Source organism: Psammomys obesus, unplaced genomic scaffold (assembly GCF_907164565.1).
Source record: "Psammomys obesus unplaced genomic scaffold, mPsaObe1.curated_primary_1811, whole genome shotgun sequence".
NCBI lineage: Eukaryota > Metazoa > Chordata > Mammalia > Rodentia > Muridae > Psammomys > Psammomys obesus.
The window spans coordinates 5,659,476-5,674,552 of record NW_026592890.1 but is presented as its reverse complement, the minus strand read 5'-3'; the positions used below and the strand labels follow the sequence as shown (position 1 = coordinate 5,674,552).

The window sequence follows — 15,077 nt, the reverse complement described above, 5'->3', positions numbered from 1 at the left end:
CAATTACAAATGGATTTTAATTCAACCTAGACCTGTTTGCGGAAGTGATGTGGGGCTGCTCAGTGGTGGGACTGTTGGCAGGAAAAGATAATTTCTTTCTCATGACACCAGAAACACATCTCACCCTGGTTACAAGTATGTGTTCCTGTCTGTCTTCCAGACATCAGTGTGAGCAAGGTTGACCAAAGCAGCAGGTGTGGGAGGGACTGCACGTGTAGACTGAAAAGGGCAGGAAGAAGGGACGGGCTAGCAGCACGATTAGGCAGCAGCTTCAGAGAGACCGACTGGTCCAGTCACTGACCAGGAAGACACACTTTCAATCAGAGCTGAGGACTGGAGCGCGAGCACACAGGAGGGCAGGCCAGAGGACGAGAGGACGCCCCGAAATAGGCTCACCGCTGGGCACTAGGTACACCACATGCAATATGACACATCCTTTTTAACGTCACACAGTAGAAATCTCGTACACGCCACAGTACACTAAGTACAGAGAGACTTGGAGGCACACACAAGAAGCAGGGCAAATTCGGACTGGGATTAAAACAAAGACAGAACAGTGAGAGGCAGGAGGTTAGGTTCCAGGCCAGCAAGGGCCACACCCACCCACCAGGGAAATCACACCTCAGTGTTGCCACAGTTGACTGATTCAAGAAGGCCTAATTAGCTAAACAATCTGAAAAAATCCAACTGCTGCTCCCCACCGCCAGGAGGTAACCCTGAGAGTCCCTTCTGGCCTTCGGGCTTCGTTCCCAGGAGGTGGCCGGTACACTCCCCCCCCCCCCCCCCCTGTTCCCAGGAGGTGGCCGGGCCCCCCCCCCCCCCCCTTCCCGTGTTCCCAGGAGGTGGCCGGTACACTCCCCCCGTTTCGGTACACTTCCCCCGTTTCCCATAAACAGCCTGATCACTACTCAGCCACGTTAGTAACACTGGAACAGTAGTCAAGAACACCCATCACAGTGCTTAACAAGATTTAATGTACATTTATTCTTAACATGTGGGACATATAAAGATTTTATACTGAATAAATGATATTCATTAAGCCAGAGGAAAAGGAGGAATTTACATCAAGTTTTTTTTCTTTTTTTTTTCTTTTCTTAAACTACATTATCTTGAAATACAAATGTGGATTCTTGTCACAGAAAAATCTTTGAAGTTGTGTTTCTTCCTTTTAGTTGTTTTTTCTTTCTTTTTTCTTTTTTTGTCTGTATTGGTATCCATTTTCTAAATCAATCCATATGCAACCATTTCCACACCTTGATTCATGAAGCAAATTGGAACCAGCCGCTCTCCCAACAGAGCATGACTTTATACATACAGAAACTTGTACATTACCCTCTTTTTTTTTTTTGTTTTTGTTTTTTGTATTTTTTGTTTCATTTTGTTGGAGATATGGTCCTAATGAAAAAATATATAAAATAAAAATAAAAAATTATTTAAATCTACCATCACTTTGTAGTTACCACATCATGAAAAAGAAACTAAAAACTTTGTACTAAAAAAAAAAAAGAAAAGAAAAGAAAAAAATGAGGGTATGTTTAATGTACAACTTCTATATACATCACAGCCCATAGGCAGTAAAAAAATATTTAAAAATGACGAAAGGAATTGTGAAGAGCTGTCCCGTGGACTGTCCCGTCCATGGCGGCAGTGGTGAGGAGGCAACTCCACTGTTGTTGTTAGGAGCACACTTTCACTCCGAACTCAAAGAGCCTTTTTTTTTTAAGTTTTAAGTTTTTTGCTCATGGCCTAATATACCCATTTCCTGTGGAGAAAGCAGTATCTCGCAGAGTCCTGACTACTGACTGCCTCACCTCCTCAAGCCCCTGTACCTGAACCTCTACAAGTTTCTACTGCACAGAGCTTTGGGTGACGGGATGCAGTTTTGCTTTTCATTCTGTGAAGAATAAAATTCATAGGAAATCAATTCAAGGATAAATTTTCCTTTCACCTTTTTGCCTCAGTGTGATAAAATTTTCATATCTTAGCTTTTTTTTTTTCATTTTTTTTGCTAAAGCTTTTTTTCTTTAATGTCAATTCACTTCCCCCAAACTGCAATACAACGTGGGGGGTGGGAGGGTAGGAAATTTATGAAAAAAGTGACTTTTGAATGCACTAGACAGCAATTTTGGTTAAAAAAAAAAAAGAAAAAGAAATGGAAAACCCCCAAAGGATGTACTTATACACACAGACAGCAAATATTAATTTTATAACTGTTCAAATTAATGATTTCTTTAATTCCCAATTGGTAAATAGTGAATGGGGCAGAGGAGCAAAGATTTTTCTTTTCCTTCTTCCTACGCTGGATAAACGAGAACAGAAAACAGCCAGTTATATGTGACCCTCTATCTTCACTCACACATGCGTGCCTTCTCACGTGTGTCATAACTGCCCAATCTGAAACAGTACATCACAGATGACAGATGCAACCAGAGAGTTTAGGACAGCTGATATCGAGATATCCAGCAGCCGACCCTCGTGCAAAAGGAATTCCGAGCGGTTTTCGTCCACTCTGGCCATGGCCAGCAAAGCCTTGGCCGCCCTGCACATCATGTCTACACTAGGGGGTTCCAGAGGTGGGGGCTGCATGTGCATGAGGTTATGCTGGCTCTGCTGGTACTGTGCCATCGTGACCCCGTCCTCCAGGAAGCTTATCAAGTTTCCAATGCTTCCTTTCTGCACAGCGATTGCCCTCGCCGCCAGTGCGTCCCCTTGGGCAAGGTTCGATAAAAGCGCCATGGACATTTCTCGACAGACTGGGTTTTTGCGATCCCCAACGTACCTAACTAACGTAGCATAAAATTTCTCCTGCCGACTAAATGGAGGTGTGGCCAAGATCAGGTCCACGTTGTTGTCCTGGATACTGAGTTTACAGAGGGTCTCCAGCACAAGTCTCTGCGGCGACAGGACTGAGTTGGGCCCCACGGTGGGAAAGGGGTCCTGTGCCTCCGCAGACGGGCACACCATCCAGTGCAGCAAGCCGTCCAGGATGGGTAAGCAGATGCTCTCTGTGTAGGCAGACAAGTCTAGCTGCCCGGAAATGTTGGCCAACGTGACCAGTGTGTTATCCCGCAAGACCTCAAGGCAGTCCCACCACCACTCATCTTTGCTGCAGGCCACCCCCTTGTCCTCATCCTCCTCCTTCTCGTAGGTTTGTGGTGCCCGCTTTCTCTCCGGATGCTCGTGGTGCAGCAGAATCAGCTTTCCCAGGATCAGCACCAAGCCTGGGTGTTTGGACATCTCTGCGTCATTGCCAGGCACGAAAGACAAGCTCCGCACGATGTTGGACACACAGATACAGCGCTTGGCCAGTGAGTCCTGCCAGTGTGCGATGGTGCACAGTGGCGTCTCGTCCCGGCTCCTGGGCTCGTCCTCCAGGAGCCGGATGTTCCGGTGGCTTTTTGCCTGCTGGATTCCCAAGGGAAACTTGCCACTGTCGGTTTGGGGTCCAGGGTTGGCGTCTTCAGGCAGGGCCCCTGGACGGGCAGAGAGGACATCATCTATGGTGGCAATGATGCTTTTTTCTGGCTGCTCTTCAGAATCACCTTTGCCATCTGGCTCTTTCTTCCTACCCATGGAACTTGGAAGTGGAGGTGGACGCCTGCGAGGAGGGATCTCCATCTTGCTCTCGAAGTGGGTCTGGATGTGCTCAGTCGTGTCTCCGCCCCCCAGTTGCCAGTGCAGGAGTCCGCTGTTGAACTCTTGCACGCGGCCCAGCTTGTCCGACCGGTCCACCACAAACAGGTTGTTCTTTTTGACAATCTTTATGGGTAGCTTGTCAAACTTACTGGCCTGCTTTGGTGTCTCCTTGGGGTCCGCGGTGGCATCTGGAGCAGCAGGGGCAGCTCTGCTCTTCCCCTCTGACTCAATCTTTTCGTTGTCTTCCTCATCTTCCTCCTCCTCCTCCTCCTCATCAAGACACTCAGCATCGTCTTCCTCTTTCCCAGAGTCGTCTCCAGAAGACTGGCTGCCATCTTTCTTCCCCGCATGGTGATCAAGCGCTTTGTGGCTGGGGTCGCCCACTTCATATTCCATAAGAATTCCAAAAATGTCAATGAGACATTTTCGAAAGTATTCTACTAATAGTTCCAGGAATCCAGAAAGCTAGAGAAGAGGAGAGAGAGAAGAGGTACAGCGTCAGACAGCAGCTCTGACGCACAAGGCCTGAGCCTGGGGCAGCTCTGGATAAAGACTTCCGTACAGTCTTAGTGTCCTCCGGCCAGACCCTGGAGGGCACACACACCTGAGAGCCACCTTCCTGATGACGGTCTAAGGTTCTCTAACAGCTGACATCAGGACCGGCACTAGCTCTCTGGGGCCACAGCTCCAATGTGGGGAGGACGCCACCACTCTGCAGCTTGGGCGACTTAGGGATTGTGTACAGGGAGGAGCAGGCTTGAGGATTTCATAGACTCTAGCACCCAAAGTGAATCTATTTGCTCTTCTCCTATTTATCTGGGAGTCGCCTGCTGGGCTTTTATGGCTATTATTCTTAGGATTTTTATGGTTATTTTTGTCTCAGGTGCCACCGGTTGCTCTAATTTACGTTCTCTCTATACCTTTTGGAGGAGATAATTTCAACAATGTAGTAGCTCATAAAGGCTGAAAATTATAAACAAATCAATTTAGTCCCTGATAAATGAATGAGACTGCTTCATAAAATGCAATTTTTCATTTCAGTTATTCACAATGCTAAATGAAAGACAAGAGCCTCTAGCAAGAGAGTCAACGCCTCTGCAAGCCCGAGCACCCCTGCCTGCCCTGCTCGATCGAGCACGTAGCCTGCCACATTCAGGCCATGAGGACAAGCAAGGAGGATTGTGTGTGACAGACACTATGGAAACTAGCCACACCTTCACATCTACTGTCTGTTCCCAGGAAGGGGCTAGGGGTGCCTGTCTGGGGTGAGGGCCGTGAGCTGTGCCAAGCAGCTGCTTTCCTGACCCTGAAGGTACTCTTCCAGGTGAGGGTGGAGGGCTCTCCCTCCTTTCACAGGTTCCCCTTTTCCTGGGAAAAAGGGAAGGTTAATCAAGCACTCCTGGGCATAAACAGGCGAGGCCAGTCCGAGTTCACCTGCCGTGAGGATGAAGGTTCTAGAAAAGGCTGATACATGATTTTAAGCTTCTCTTGAACACATGTCATGCAATGTTCGCCACATGCTAGTATATTCCACCGGCTGGGAAGTGCCTCTGCGGCCATGCTGAAGACCCAGTGAAGGCGGGGGGCGGGGGGAGAACCAGACAGCCCAGTGTCTTCAGGTGGCTGAGCTGTGTAGACCCCACAGGAAGAACAAACTTCTCTCATTTTTATCCTAAATATGTCTAAAGCCTGCACCCTCCCAGCCCGCCAATTTACTCTGGCGTTTTTCTCCGGCTCCCTGCTGTCAGTCAGACTGCTGGAGGTCACTCTAAGGCCAGCTCTGAACTGGAGGGTTTCCAGAGGATGGCAGCAGCAAGATTTCAAATGACTACTTCAAAACAAGCAGGAGAAAGGCAGCAGTGGGAGGGCGGAGCTGGAGGCGGCATGGGCAGGCGTCACTTCAGGGACCGTGGGGACACAGGCCAATGAGCTATTCTGTTACACGTGCTACCTACTTTCTCTGGGGAAAACGCAGCATGGGGTGTGGTGGTTCATGTCTACAACCCCAGCATATGGAAGCAGGAGTTGGTAGTTCAAGACCACATACCAGGTTCAAGGCCAGGGTGGGATGTGAGGACCTGCCTCAAACAAATGACTAAAAAACAGCAACAAAAAGATACTAAGTTGCTCTGAAAAGTACTTTCTGTAACTGACATCACTTACCATTTCATGTTCTGTCTTAATCATTCCTACTGGCCTGTTCACTCCATGCAACACTTTCTTTACCCCCCCCCCCCCCCATACCCTGAAGAAGGAAATGAATTATCCTAGACTAAGAACTCAGGCAACTACAGTGATTAAGGTGATTTGAAGTCTTGGGGGGGTTACCCCACCACCAGCACAAACACGCACTGCTTAACTGAGAACAGGCTAACTTGCTGCCAGCTGTACTGTGGCTGCCTCACCTGGGACAGATTGAAGGTGGCGACAGTGCTGTCGTCATAGAGGAGAATGTTGATGGTGTCCAAAGCCCACGTGCTCTCAGCCAACAGACCCGACTTAAGGGACATCATGACACGCCACGCCTCAGGAGTGACTGAAAAGGAGAAGGGGGTAGAGTGGTCACTGCAGACAGCTTAAAACAAACGCTCGCAGAGTCAGCCACGCACGGCCATCTGACTACAGTGGGAGACTGCAGCTCTACGGGATATTTTGCTCTTTAAGCTTTTTTCGCTGTGGTGGTAAAACAGGACCCCAAGTGCTTCTAGCTGTGGGTGGGCCTGGCCAGCAAACATGATCTTTGTTGTCTTGGTGTTTCTTTGACCCTTGCTATGAGTCGGTACAGGAGCACCAGGGTTGCCAATCCCAGCATAGCTGGCTGTTTTTGCCTTCTCCACTCAAAAGGACATCAAGGTGGCATCTTCAGAAGCCTGGCAAGTTTGGAGAATTGGAAGAAAACGTCATCCCCACACTGTAACCTCAGACAAAGGTCTTGGTTTTCCAGAGCTGTTTTCTCCCACTTCCATGCCCTGCTGTAGCCGCACAGGCACTGTGTTGGCTGCGTCTCAGGATGTGGCTGAGCCCAGAAGTGGGAGACTACGGTCTGCACTTTCTGTTCTCTTCCCACTCCTGCCAGCAGAAAAGTGATGACTCGATGAGAGCAGTCAGCTTTTCCAGGGATGGGGTTACACTGGGGGCTCCCCATGTCCTGAGTCTGCAGTGGCCTGCCCGGGACTGTGATGTGACCTGAGGGAGCGACGGAGCCTGGTCTACCACATTCACCACAGCTACATGTGGTGCAGTGCGGGGGGTGAGGGAAGGGGTACCCAAAGACATCTTTACTGTGGCTTGGTTTTACAAGCTTTCTAAAGAGGAAAACATGACTTTTGTCACACAATATATCAGACTTTTGAAAATAAAATTTCCCAAGCACTGATAGAAAATGGAGTAAAAGGAAGACAAACAAACGACATATATGGCTGGAGAGATGGCTCAGCAGCTAAGCACACACTTCTTGGAGAGGACCAGGGTTAGGGTCCCAGCACGCAAACCATAGCTAACAACTATCTGTGACTCTACTCCGTGAGGACTTGACAGCTCCTTCTGGCTTCCTTGAGCACTGCATGCACATAGTACAGACACACATGCAGGCAAAACACCATCTAAAACAAGTAAGTTTTAAAAAATAGATGTGCCATCTATTTAAACACACAAATATAAACGTCCAGTTCATTTAAGCTCTCTAAAATATTGGGCTCAGTATCTGTACCCCAGAATCTCCCTACAGCTCCCACTTAGATACCCTACTTTTCTTATTATGTACTTTTTAAATGTCTAACAATTGAAAACATCCTTAATATCATTAATTAAATATCTTTTAATTTTCTAATCATTATAAATTATTTTAAGGCAAGTGATTTCAAAATCTTTGAAAAAAAATTTCTTACAAAACCAAGAGCTATTATTTCCGATGCTGTGTTAAAAGAATTTCAAAATAGGCGCAGAAAAAGCTGTGTTTGCTCCCAGACATTCCAGAGTGCTAATTACTATTCCTACCCTCTCCCAGAGGGCTGGAGCAGCATTAGCATTCAGCTGAGGTGCACTCCTTGGCCTGTATCTGCCAGTGCTGTGTGGATTACATCAGTTCCATATATCATAGCTGAGAATGTCCCACAAAGCAGCTCTCTCCATCTACCCAGCACAGCCAGGTTGCTACCCTTCCCCATGGAAATTCACCTCACATTGCCATTAGAGCGGCTGCCTTCAGGTTCCTCACAGTGGATCTCTGAAGCATGCACTGCTGAAATTAAGTGGCTTGGTTACGGTTAAATCTCAAGCCAGCACACAGCCTGTGACAGGCCTGAGTCTGCCCTGGAGCCCTGGTCTCTTCCATAAGCAACCTTTGCACCTAGAGGTGCCATTTCGATTCAGGCCATTCTCTGGCCTTCTTCTTACTCAGTTGAGTGGCTTCTAAGCAGTGCTCCCATTATGTGAGTATCCTGACAATCTGTATTATTAAGAAGCTCATCCAGCTGAGAGGGATGGGAAATATGTCAAACAGTTTTAGATTGCAAAAACAATCCATTTCCAGAACAACCCTTTCAAATTCTTACCAATATCTTTTGAGGTAATCTTTCGCCTTTGTTTCAGAACTGGCTGTGATGCTTCCACGGAGCCAGGAGGGAAGGTGATCTCCCTTCTGATTGGCGGCGGCTGAGGGGGCGGCCCCGAGACCTGGGATGTGGGGACTGTGGGCATGACCTTCTGCATCTTCATGGCAGGCAGGAAGGGAGACTTGCTTGGAGACATGCGGCTCTCCAGGGAGCGCTGGAAGGAGGCGGGGCTGGGTGCCCTGGAGATGTGGTTTGGCAGTGACGGTGGAGTCTGGTAGGATGACTGAGGTGGGCGCGTGATGGGCTGCATGGAGGCCGAAGATGACATGTAAGGCTGGCGCTGGCTGACGTGAGAAGACCACTGGCTCTCGTGATTGATCCTCTGATCAGGTACCATCATATCCTCCGTGCGGTTCATGCCTGGGTAGGGGGGTGCCTGTGCAGGGACGCCTGGGCCTTGCCTGTTCTGGTAGGGATAAGGCATATCGTTGCGTGTTGCCCACATGTTCTGCTGAGGCCCCTCGCTGGAGGAAGACTGCATGGGGCCACCCATCATCTGAGGTGGGATTCCATGTGGCTGCATCTGGCCCGGGCCCTGCACCCTCTCTCTGTTGTAGGGGTATGGATATTGTCCCTGGATGGGCCTCCTGTCCGGGCCGGGGTAGGAGCCGCCATACTGGTTGTACATCTCCTGCTGCTGGCTGCCGTACTGCATGCTGTACATGTCTCCCTCGTGGCGCTTGGCTGGGGGCCCGTACATGCCATCCATATGGCGTTTGTAATTCTGAAATCCATATAAAGACAGATCACGCTGATGTACTCTTAGAGGTATAATCTCACACACTCAAATTATGCAAAATACTTATTACTGGGTAGAATGTTCATTTCAGAACAATATGGGACGCTCCTATGTACTGGCAAGCACTAACGATTTAGGCATCAATTTCAGTAGTGTCACACTCACAGGAAGGGTTCCCATGTTTGCTGAAAGCAAGGACCCCTCTCCTTGCTTGCGATACAGGGACAGTACATGACCAGCATAGCAGCACATGGGATGGACCTGAGGTGAGCCAGGAGCCAGGGTGCTCTGCCTTTTAAGGCAAACTGGATATCCCAGGACCATCCTGGGAGGATCTGGGCTAAAGGGACTCCTGGGCCTCAACAGATGACAGCATACTGACACAGCTCCTCAGGCTAGACCACAACACCTGCTGTCCATATCCTGGCTCCTCACCAGATACCCAGCTTGTCCAGGCTCAGTTCTCCATGACACTCTTACTGGAGCCTGCACACAACTCCTTCCACTGAGCTCCACTCCTGGAGATGCTTTCGCCAGTGCCCAGAAGGTGGGTGGGATTTCCTGATGGCAAGGGAAGAGACCCTGAGGGGTACACTGTGCTATTTCCCTTTACTTCAAACTGTTTATAATACGTGGCTTTGCTAGTTATAGGTTAAACTCCAGAAGTAATGAGTATTTCAAAATGACTTTGTAATTAAAATATTCTAAAAAGAAAATTCCTATTTTTTGTTTGAGAGAGAAATCCCAAATCAAAAAAGTTTTTCAGAAACAACTAGAGCCTAAAGTCTGAAGGGCCACACTAGAAGTTCCATTCTTAGGGTCCCTGTGATGTCTGCAAGGTTGGATTTTGTATAACTTGGCTATGAAGGATGCTGTGAGCCAGCATACATGGGAACAAATATTACAAAATATGCCATTAATTTATCATTTTAAATAAAAAACTCAGTGAGTACCCTTTAAGGGGGCAGTGGGCCATGCAGCAAAGAGAGTACTGCCCGCTGGGGTAGGTGTTACCAAGATGTTGTTTTAAGAGGGAGCTTTCAGTCCTGCTCCACAACAGTCCATGTTTCCTTTACTGTATTCTTTAAAGTATGGTGCATTTCTGCCCTGCAGTGGACTTAACTAAACAACATCCGGTTGTCCCCGGTATCTACAGAGACTGCTTCCAGAACCCTGGGGCCACATCCACAGACACTCAAGTTCCTGGGCGACAGACTCAAGCTTCTGTACCATCCACATACTGCCATTTGTCGTTTGAGACACTCAGATACAGTGAGCGCTATGTAACAGCTGTGCCTCCCTTGTTTAGAGAATAGTGATGAAGGACACACACATGCTCTGTGTGTTTTTCTTTTGACCTGTGGTTGGCCCAGTTCGTGGATCTGGAACTTGTGGGCCTGGGAGGGTGAATACAGACAGGAGTCCAGCACATTGTATGTATCTTAGAACGCGACATGTCAAGAGCTATTCTAATTTTCTGAGTTCAAGATCCCAGGAGTACTTTCTGGCTAAGTCCCGACTATTCAGTAAGGCTATGCTTCCATTAGCCCTCCCCAAATCTTCACAAGAAAGTCAACTCTGGGTTTCAGCCTCTAGCAGAGAAAGAGGAAACAGACCCATGGCCGCTGGCCAACTCACCGGCTGCTGTGGGTACAGGCCAGGCTGGTGTCCTCCATACGGTGGCTGTCCTGTGGGAGGACCTTGGCCTGGGTACTGCTGCCCATAAGCCTCATGCCTAGAGCAAAGAAAACTTAGTTTATACGGGACTTGAGGCAGACACAGACTCGGACAACCCATTTCTAGAAACTACCCCAAGGCTCTGCCTTCTCGTCACACACACCACAGGAGGCCACAGCTCTATTCCAGCGTCTTGCAGGGATGGTAACACCCGTCTCAGGAGCTGAGCCAAACTCCGTGTTCAGGCTGTTGCTAATTGGTGTCGGAGGGATACCGGTTGGACAGGCAGGGCCCTGTGTGTGCTTGTCCAAGCTTTGGCCTTTTCCTTTGAGGCGGAAACCCCACCCATCCCCTGAAGCTGCCGCCAGCAACTACCACAGGTGTTGTCATGGGAGTGAGAAGCAAGAAGCAGCCGAGAGGGTCAGAAGCAGATTTCCAGAAGCAGCAGAACACGGATGACACACCCATCCTCTATGTCCTCACTGAGGACACAGTTTTGAAAGCTACACTTCAGGAGTGAGTCTGCAGACGCTAACACCCAGCAGAGGGGAGGTCAAATCTCTTCAGTTCCTGATTCCAAAGGCTATAGAAAAGGACACTAACAGCGACGAAAATGAGCTCTTATAAATTTTCACACAGAAACAGATAATGCTCATTTTCAACTGCTCCCACGTTTAGGAATTGTGAAATAGATCTGGAGCTTTGACAATAAACTAGTTTAAGTTATAAATACTGAATCTTGTAGGAGGGAAGAGTAACTGGACAAGAAATAAGAATAAAAAAGAAATTAGATTACCATATGCAAATAGACAAGGGAAGACTCTTGAAGGAAGTTTAGAAAAAGGAAATAAAATTGACAAGGATAAACTTAAGGTGGGCAGTAACATTTTTCAGAAGACTGTCAACTACGAAGGAAAATGCTCTGATGTGGATGAGTCAAAGCCAGACACTGCAGGAGAGACAGGAAAGCAAGCTTACTGGAGAGCTTCTACACATGTCTGTCTTTACACAACTGTCTAATCTCACTGGGGGAAAAATCCCTAGCTTTTACTAGATCCTAAAACCAAAGCCGACTCAAATGAACCCTTATCCTATGCACGAGGGATCCACAATGGCTAAACTTAACCCTCATTCCAAGCATTAGACATCGTGGTGGCTCAGTGAAAACAGGAGATACCAACAGAGATATCCATCACAGGTGGCCAGGGTATGAGGAAAAACCAGATCGCAGAACCTGTCTCCCTGGTGACCAGTGATGCTGCATTTTAACAAGGAGCCTGCCCCCCAGAAGATACCGGGAAGATACCTCACTTGTGATCTTTCACACCCATTCCTCAGTATCAAGCTCTTTCCACTCATGGCCCCTCCCTTGTCTCTGGCAGGTGTGCTGGTGAGAGGGCCTGGATGTGGCTGGGCTGCCCTGGGCAGACAGTAACCATACCGGGATCATGGAGGAAGGGGCTCCAGTCAGTCCTGTCGTTTATCAGCATAGTGTGGCCACAAAGAGGACAAGACCTTTTCTTCTTGCGTGCTTCATGCTTTTTCTTTATACACAAGGACCACACTAAAGGATGCTTTAACCATCTCGCTCAGTGGAGCAGAGAATAGGCCAGGATAAGAGAGGCCTTGGCACAGGTGAGAGATCTCTTTACAAAGAGAGCCCCTTCCTGTGACACCTGTCTTCTCACCAAAGTACAATCACAGTTTGGGGGTGTTCCTGTAGCCTCAGCTGCCATGTGGATGGCAAAATGGCGTCCTTGGAGAGGCTCTTGTGCATCTGAATGACTGGTAGGCTTTCTCAGGTGTCTGTTAAGAGCAAAATACACTCTTGATCCAGAACTTGGAGAGCACAAGAGCCAAGTCTGAGAGCCAAGTGTGAGACCCTAGATATCCCTAAGGAGTGCGGGGGGTGGATGGCCTGGTACTCAAAAGCCTAGAAAGCTGGCGGTGTCTCACACTGGTAACAGCAACTGTCTCAGAGAAGCTGGTGTTGGGTGGGAGGGTGGAGGGTTGACACAGTGTTTAGTGGCTCCTGATTTCTAAGGGAAGAGACCACTGTCAGGACACCTGAACCTGAGGTGTGCCGCCAAACACCTGCTAAGGAATACCAGCCATAGATGGTCTGAGACTAAGTTCTTCATGAAGAACTGTAAGTAGCCACTGGACATTATGTGGTCATCAGTGGTGGCTACAAAAAAGTTACTCGCTGTGCTGTCCCTGGATGCTCAGCCGCCATGGCTTAGCATTGTGCATTCGAGGAAAGTAGTTTCTGGTAAACTGGCTCATTGTCATCTTTTTGACACTCACCTTCGGTCATAACTGGCTCCATAGGGAAACTGCTGCCGCTGTCCCATGCCCAGATTGGACATGGCGCTCGAGGGACTCTGGTTGTACATGTCCTGCATACTGCTGTTGGGCATCTGTCCTTGTGTCATAAAGGGCTCGCTACTTCCAGGCACTGTGACATTTGAAATAAAAAGCACAGAATTAAGTACTTCTAAAAGTCAAAGGGCCTAAACATTCCTTCTTGTAATTTCAGTAGCTCCAACATATTGTACAGAACACCACAATCCTAATGAAAAGATATGAAATCCACCCAAGGGTGCGGAATCCTAGTGATGGTCTCAAGGACACCTGCGTCCCTGCTGTTTGCTTTGCATGAGCCTCTGACCTTGACCTGGCAGGACCCAGAAACGGGCTGAGCTGTGGATTGTGGCAAGGGAGATTCACAGATGTAGTGACAGTTATAGCTGACTACATTCATTCACCCAAGGGGAGAATTCAGGCAACCCTTCAAGTCTGGGGCTAAAGGCTAAAGATGGAGCCTATCTGAGACTCTCCTACTGGCCTTGTCATGGCAAGGGTGGACAGAGAACAGCCAACAATATGATGGTCACCTTGGCCCCATAACCATAAGAGATGAGGGAATGAACTCTGTCAACAACCTGAATGAACCTGAAGGGAGCCGGAGCTCAGAAGCTGAGTCCTGGCCAGCACTTTGGTTTTGTATGGGACTGAGGGCAATGGCCCAGGCCTACCCTGCAGCCTGGCTGACCCCACAGACAGCCTACATCTTTGCTGTCATAGGTGTAGCCTGTGTCTCCTGTCACACAGCAATGTGGAAGCTCATAGAGAGGCTCCTCATGTTTATGTTACCATAAACATGCTACCAGCACACAAAGAGTTCATAAGCAACACATGAAATATGTACTTAAATTAGTTTCCACCTCTACACAGACAAGCCAGAAAATACTGACATAAACATGCATTCACCACAGCTCAGGGGCTTGCAGAGGTGGTTCACTGCCACTTGCAGCACCCGAGTTCTGTTCCCAGCATCCACAGCGGCTGGTGGCGCACAGCTATCTGTAACTCGCTCCAGGGATCTGAGGTCCCCCTTCTGGCCTTTGGGGGCACTGCATTCATGTGCACATATGCACATACAGTTAAAAAATAAAAGAAGACAAAGAACAGCTGAAGATGGGATGAGCTGTGGCTTATTTCCATCAAAAGGCCAGCCACCAATAAGGTTGCATATACAAATGAGCCATCAGCTGAGAGCCTGAGGAAAACTGTACTAAGTCCAGACTGGCCTGCAAGGATAGCAAATGTTCTAAGCTTTGATTGCTCCATGGCTACTGCTTGTCTTCATTCTACTACAGCTACTTCTAGGTGAGGCAAGTTTTCTGAGTCACTGCTATCACACCGTGGGCCAGGCAGAGAGCTGAGGCCACAGCAGGAGTGTCACACCAACCTGTGGAGAACCAGTTCCGAGATTACTTTCCATTTCGTAGATAGAGACAGAGATAGGCAGAAGTCAAGCAGCATAATTGAAGTTAAGTAGTTTAATTCTTTACTATGCAAAGAGTTCTTAAAAAAAAATCAAGAGGAAAAAAGATAGTAAATCAAAACCAGGAAAAGCCTGTTCACAGAAAAAGGAAACTAAGATCACTCAACATGTGACAGGTGTGTGGCCTTACTGAAAAAGTTAAAAAAAAGTGAGTCACAATCTGATTGGCAGCTGTTCGGCCGGCTGGTAAGAATCAGCGTGGGAAGCGGGGCCCACACCCCTGCATCCGCCCACCGGTGCATCCAACCGCTGTGACCTCTGCCGGACCTGCTGCAGGCAGCCACCCCCGGCACCCAGAGGAGCAACAGCTCCTTGCATTCACAGCCCATGGTTTCCCAGAATGACACTGGGCTAGGCCACAAGCTTAGTGCTGACCAATAGGCTCAGGGGAACGGATGCCAGTAAATGCTCGCCAAGCTCACCATGGGGCTTGTTATTGTGGATCTTCTTGGGGCTCCTTCTCCACAGCAAAGGCACCCCAGAAACCACACAGAAAGGCCCCAGACTCCAGCTGGGTCCTGAGTGAGACTCTGCCCACATCAGGCATCCCAGAGGCCCGGAT

At 48.5% G+C, this 15,077-nt stretch overlaps 1 protein-coding gene across 1 annotated transcript in view; it reads right to left on the bottom strand.

Annotated features, from left to right (window-relative positions):
- Positions 1 to 951: 951 nt before the first annotated feature.
- Arid1b (AT-rich interaction domain 1B) overlaps positions 952 to 15,077 on the bottom strand; it is a 303,451-nt gene continuing 289,325 nt past the window's right edge. The window contains exons 15-19 of the mRNA XM_055615931.1: positions 12,973 to 13,123; positions 10,627 to 10,723; positions 8,190 to 8,973; positions 6,042 to 6,172; positions 952 to 4,101 (exon numbers count right to left, since the gene is read on the bottom strand). Of these exons, the coding sequence (XP_055471906.1) occupies positions 2,380 to 4,101; positions 6,042 to 6,172; positions 8,190 to 8,973; positions 10,627 to 10,723; positions 12,973 to 13,123 (2,885 nt within the window). The 3' untranslated portion in view covers positions 952 to 2,379. The remainder of the gene's footprint in view (positions 4,102 to 6,041; positions 6,173 to 8,189; positions 8,974 to 10,626; positions 10,724 to 12,972; positions 13,124 to 15,077) is intronic.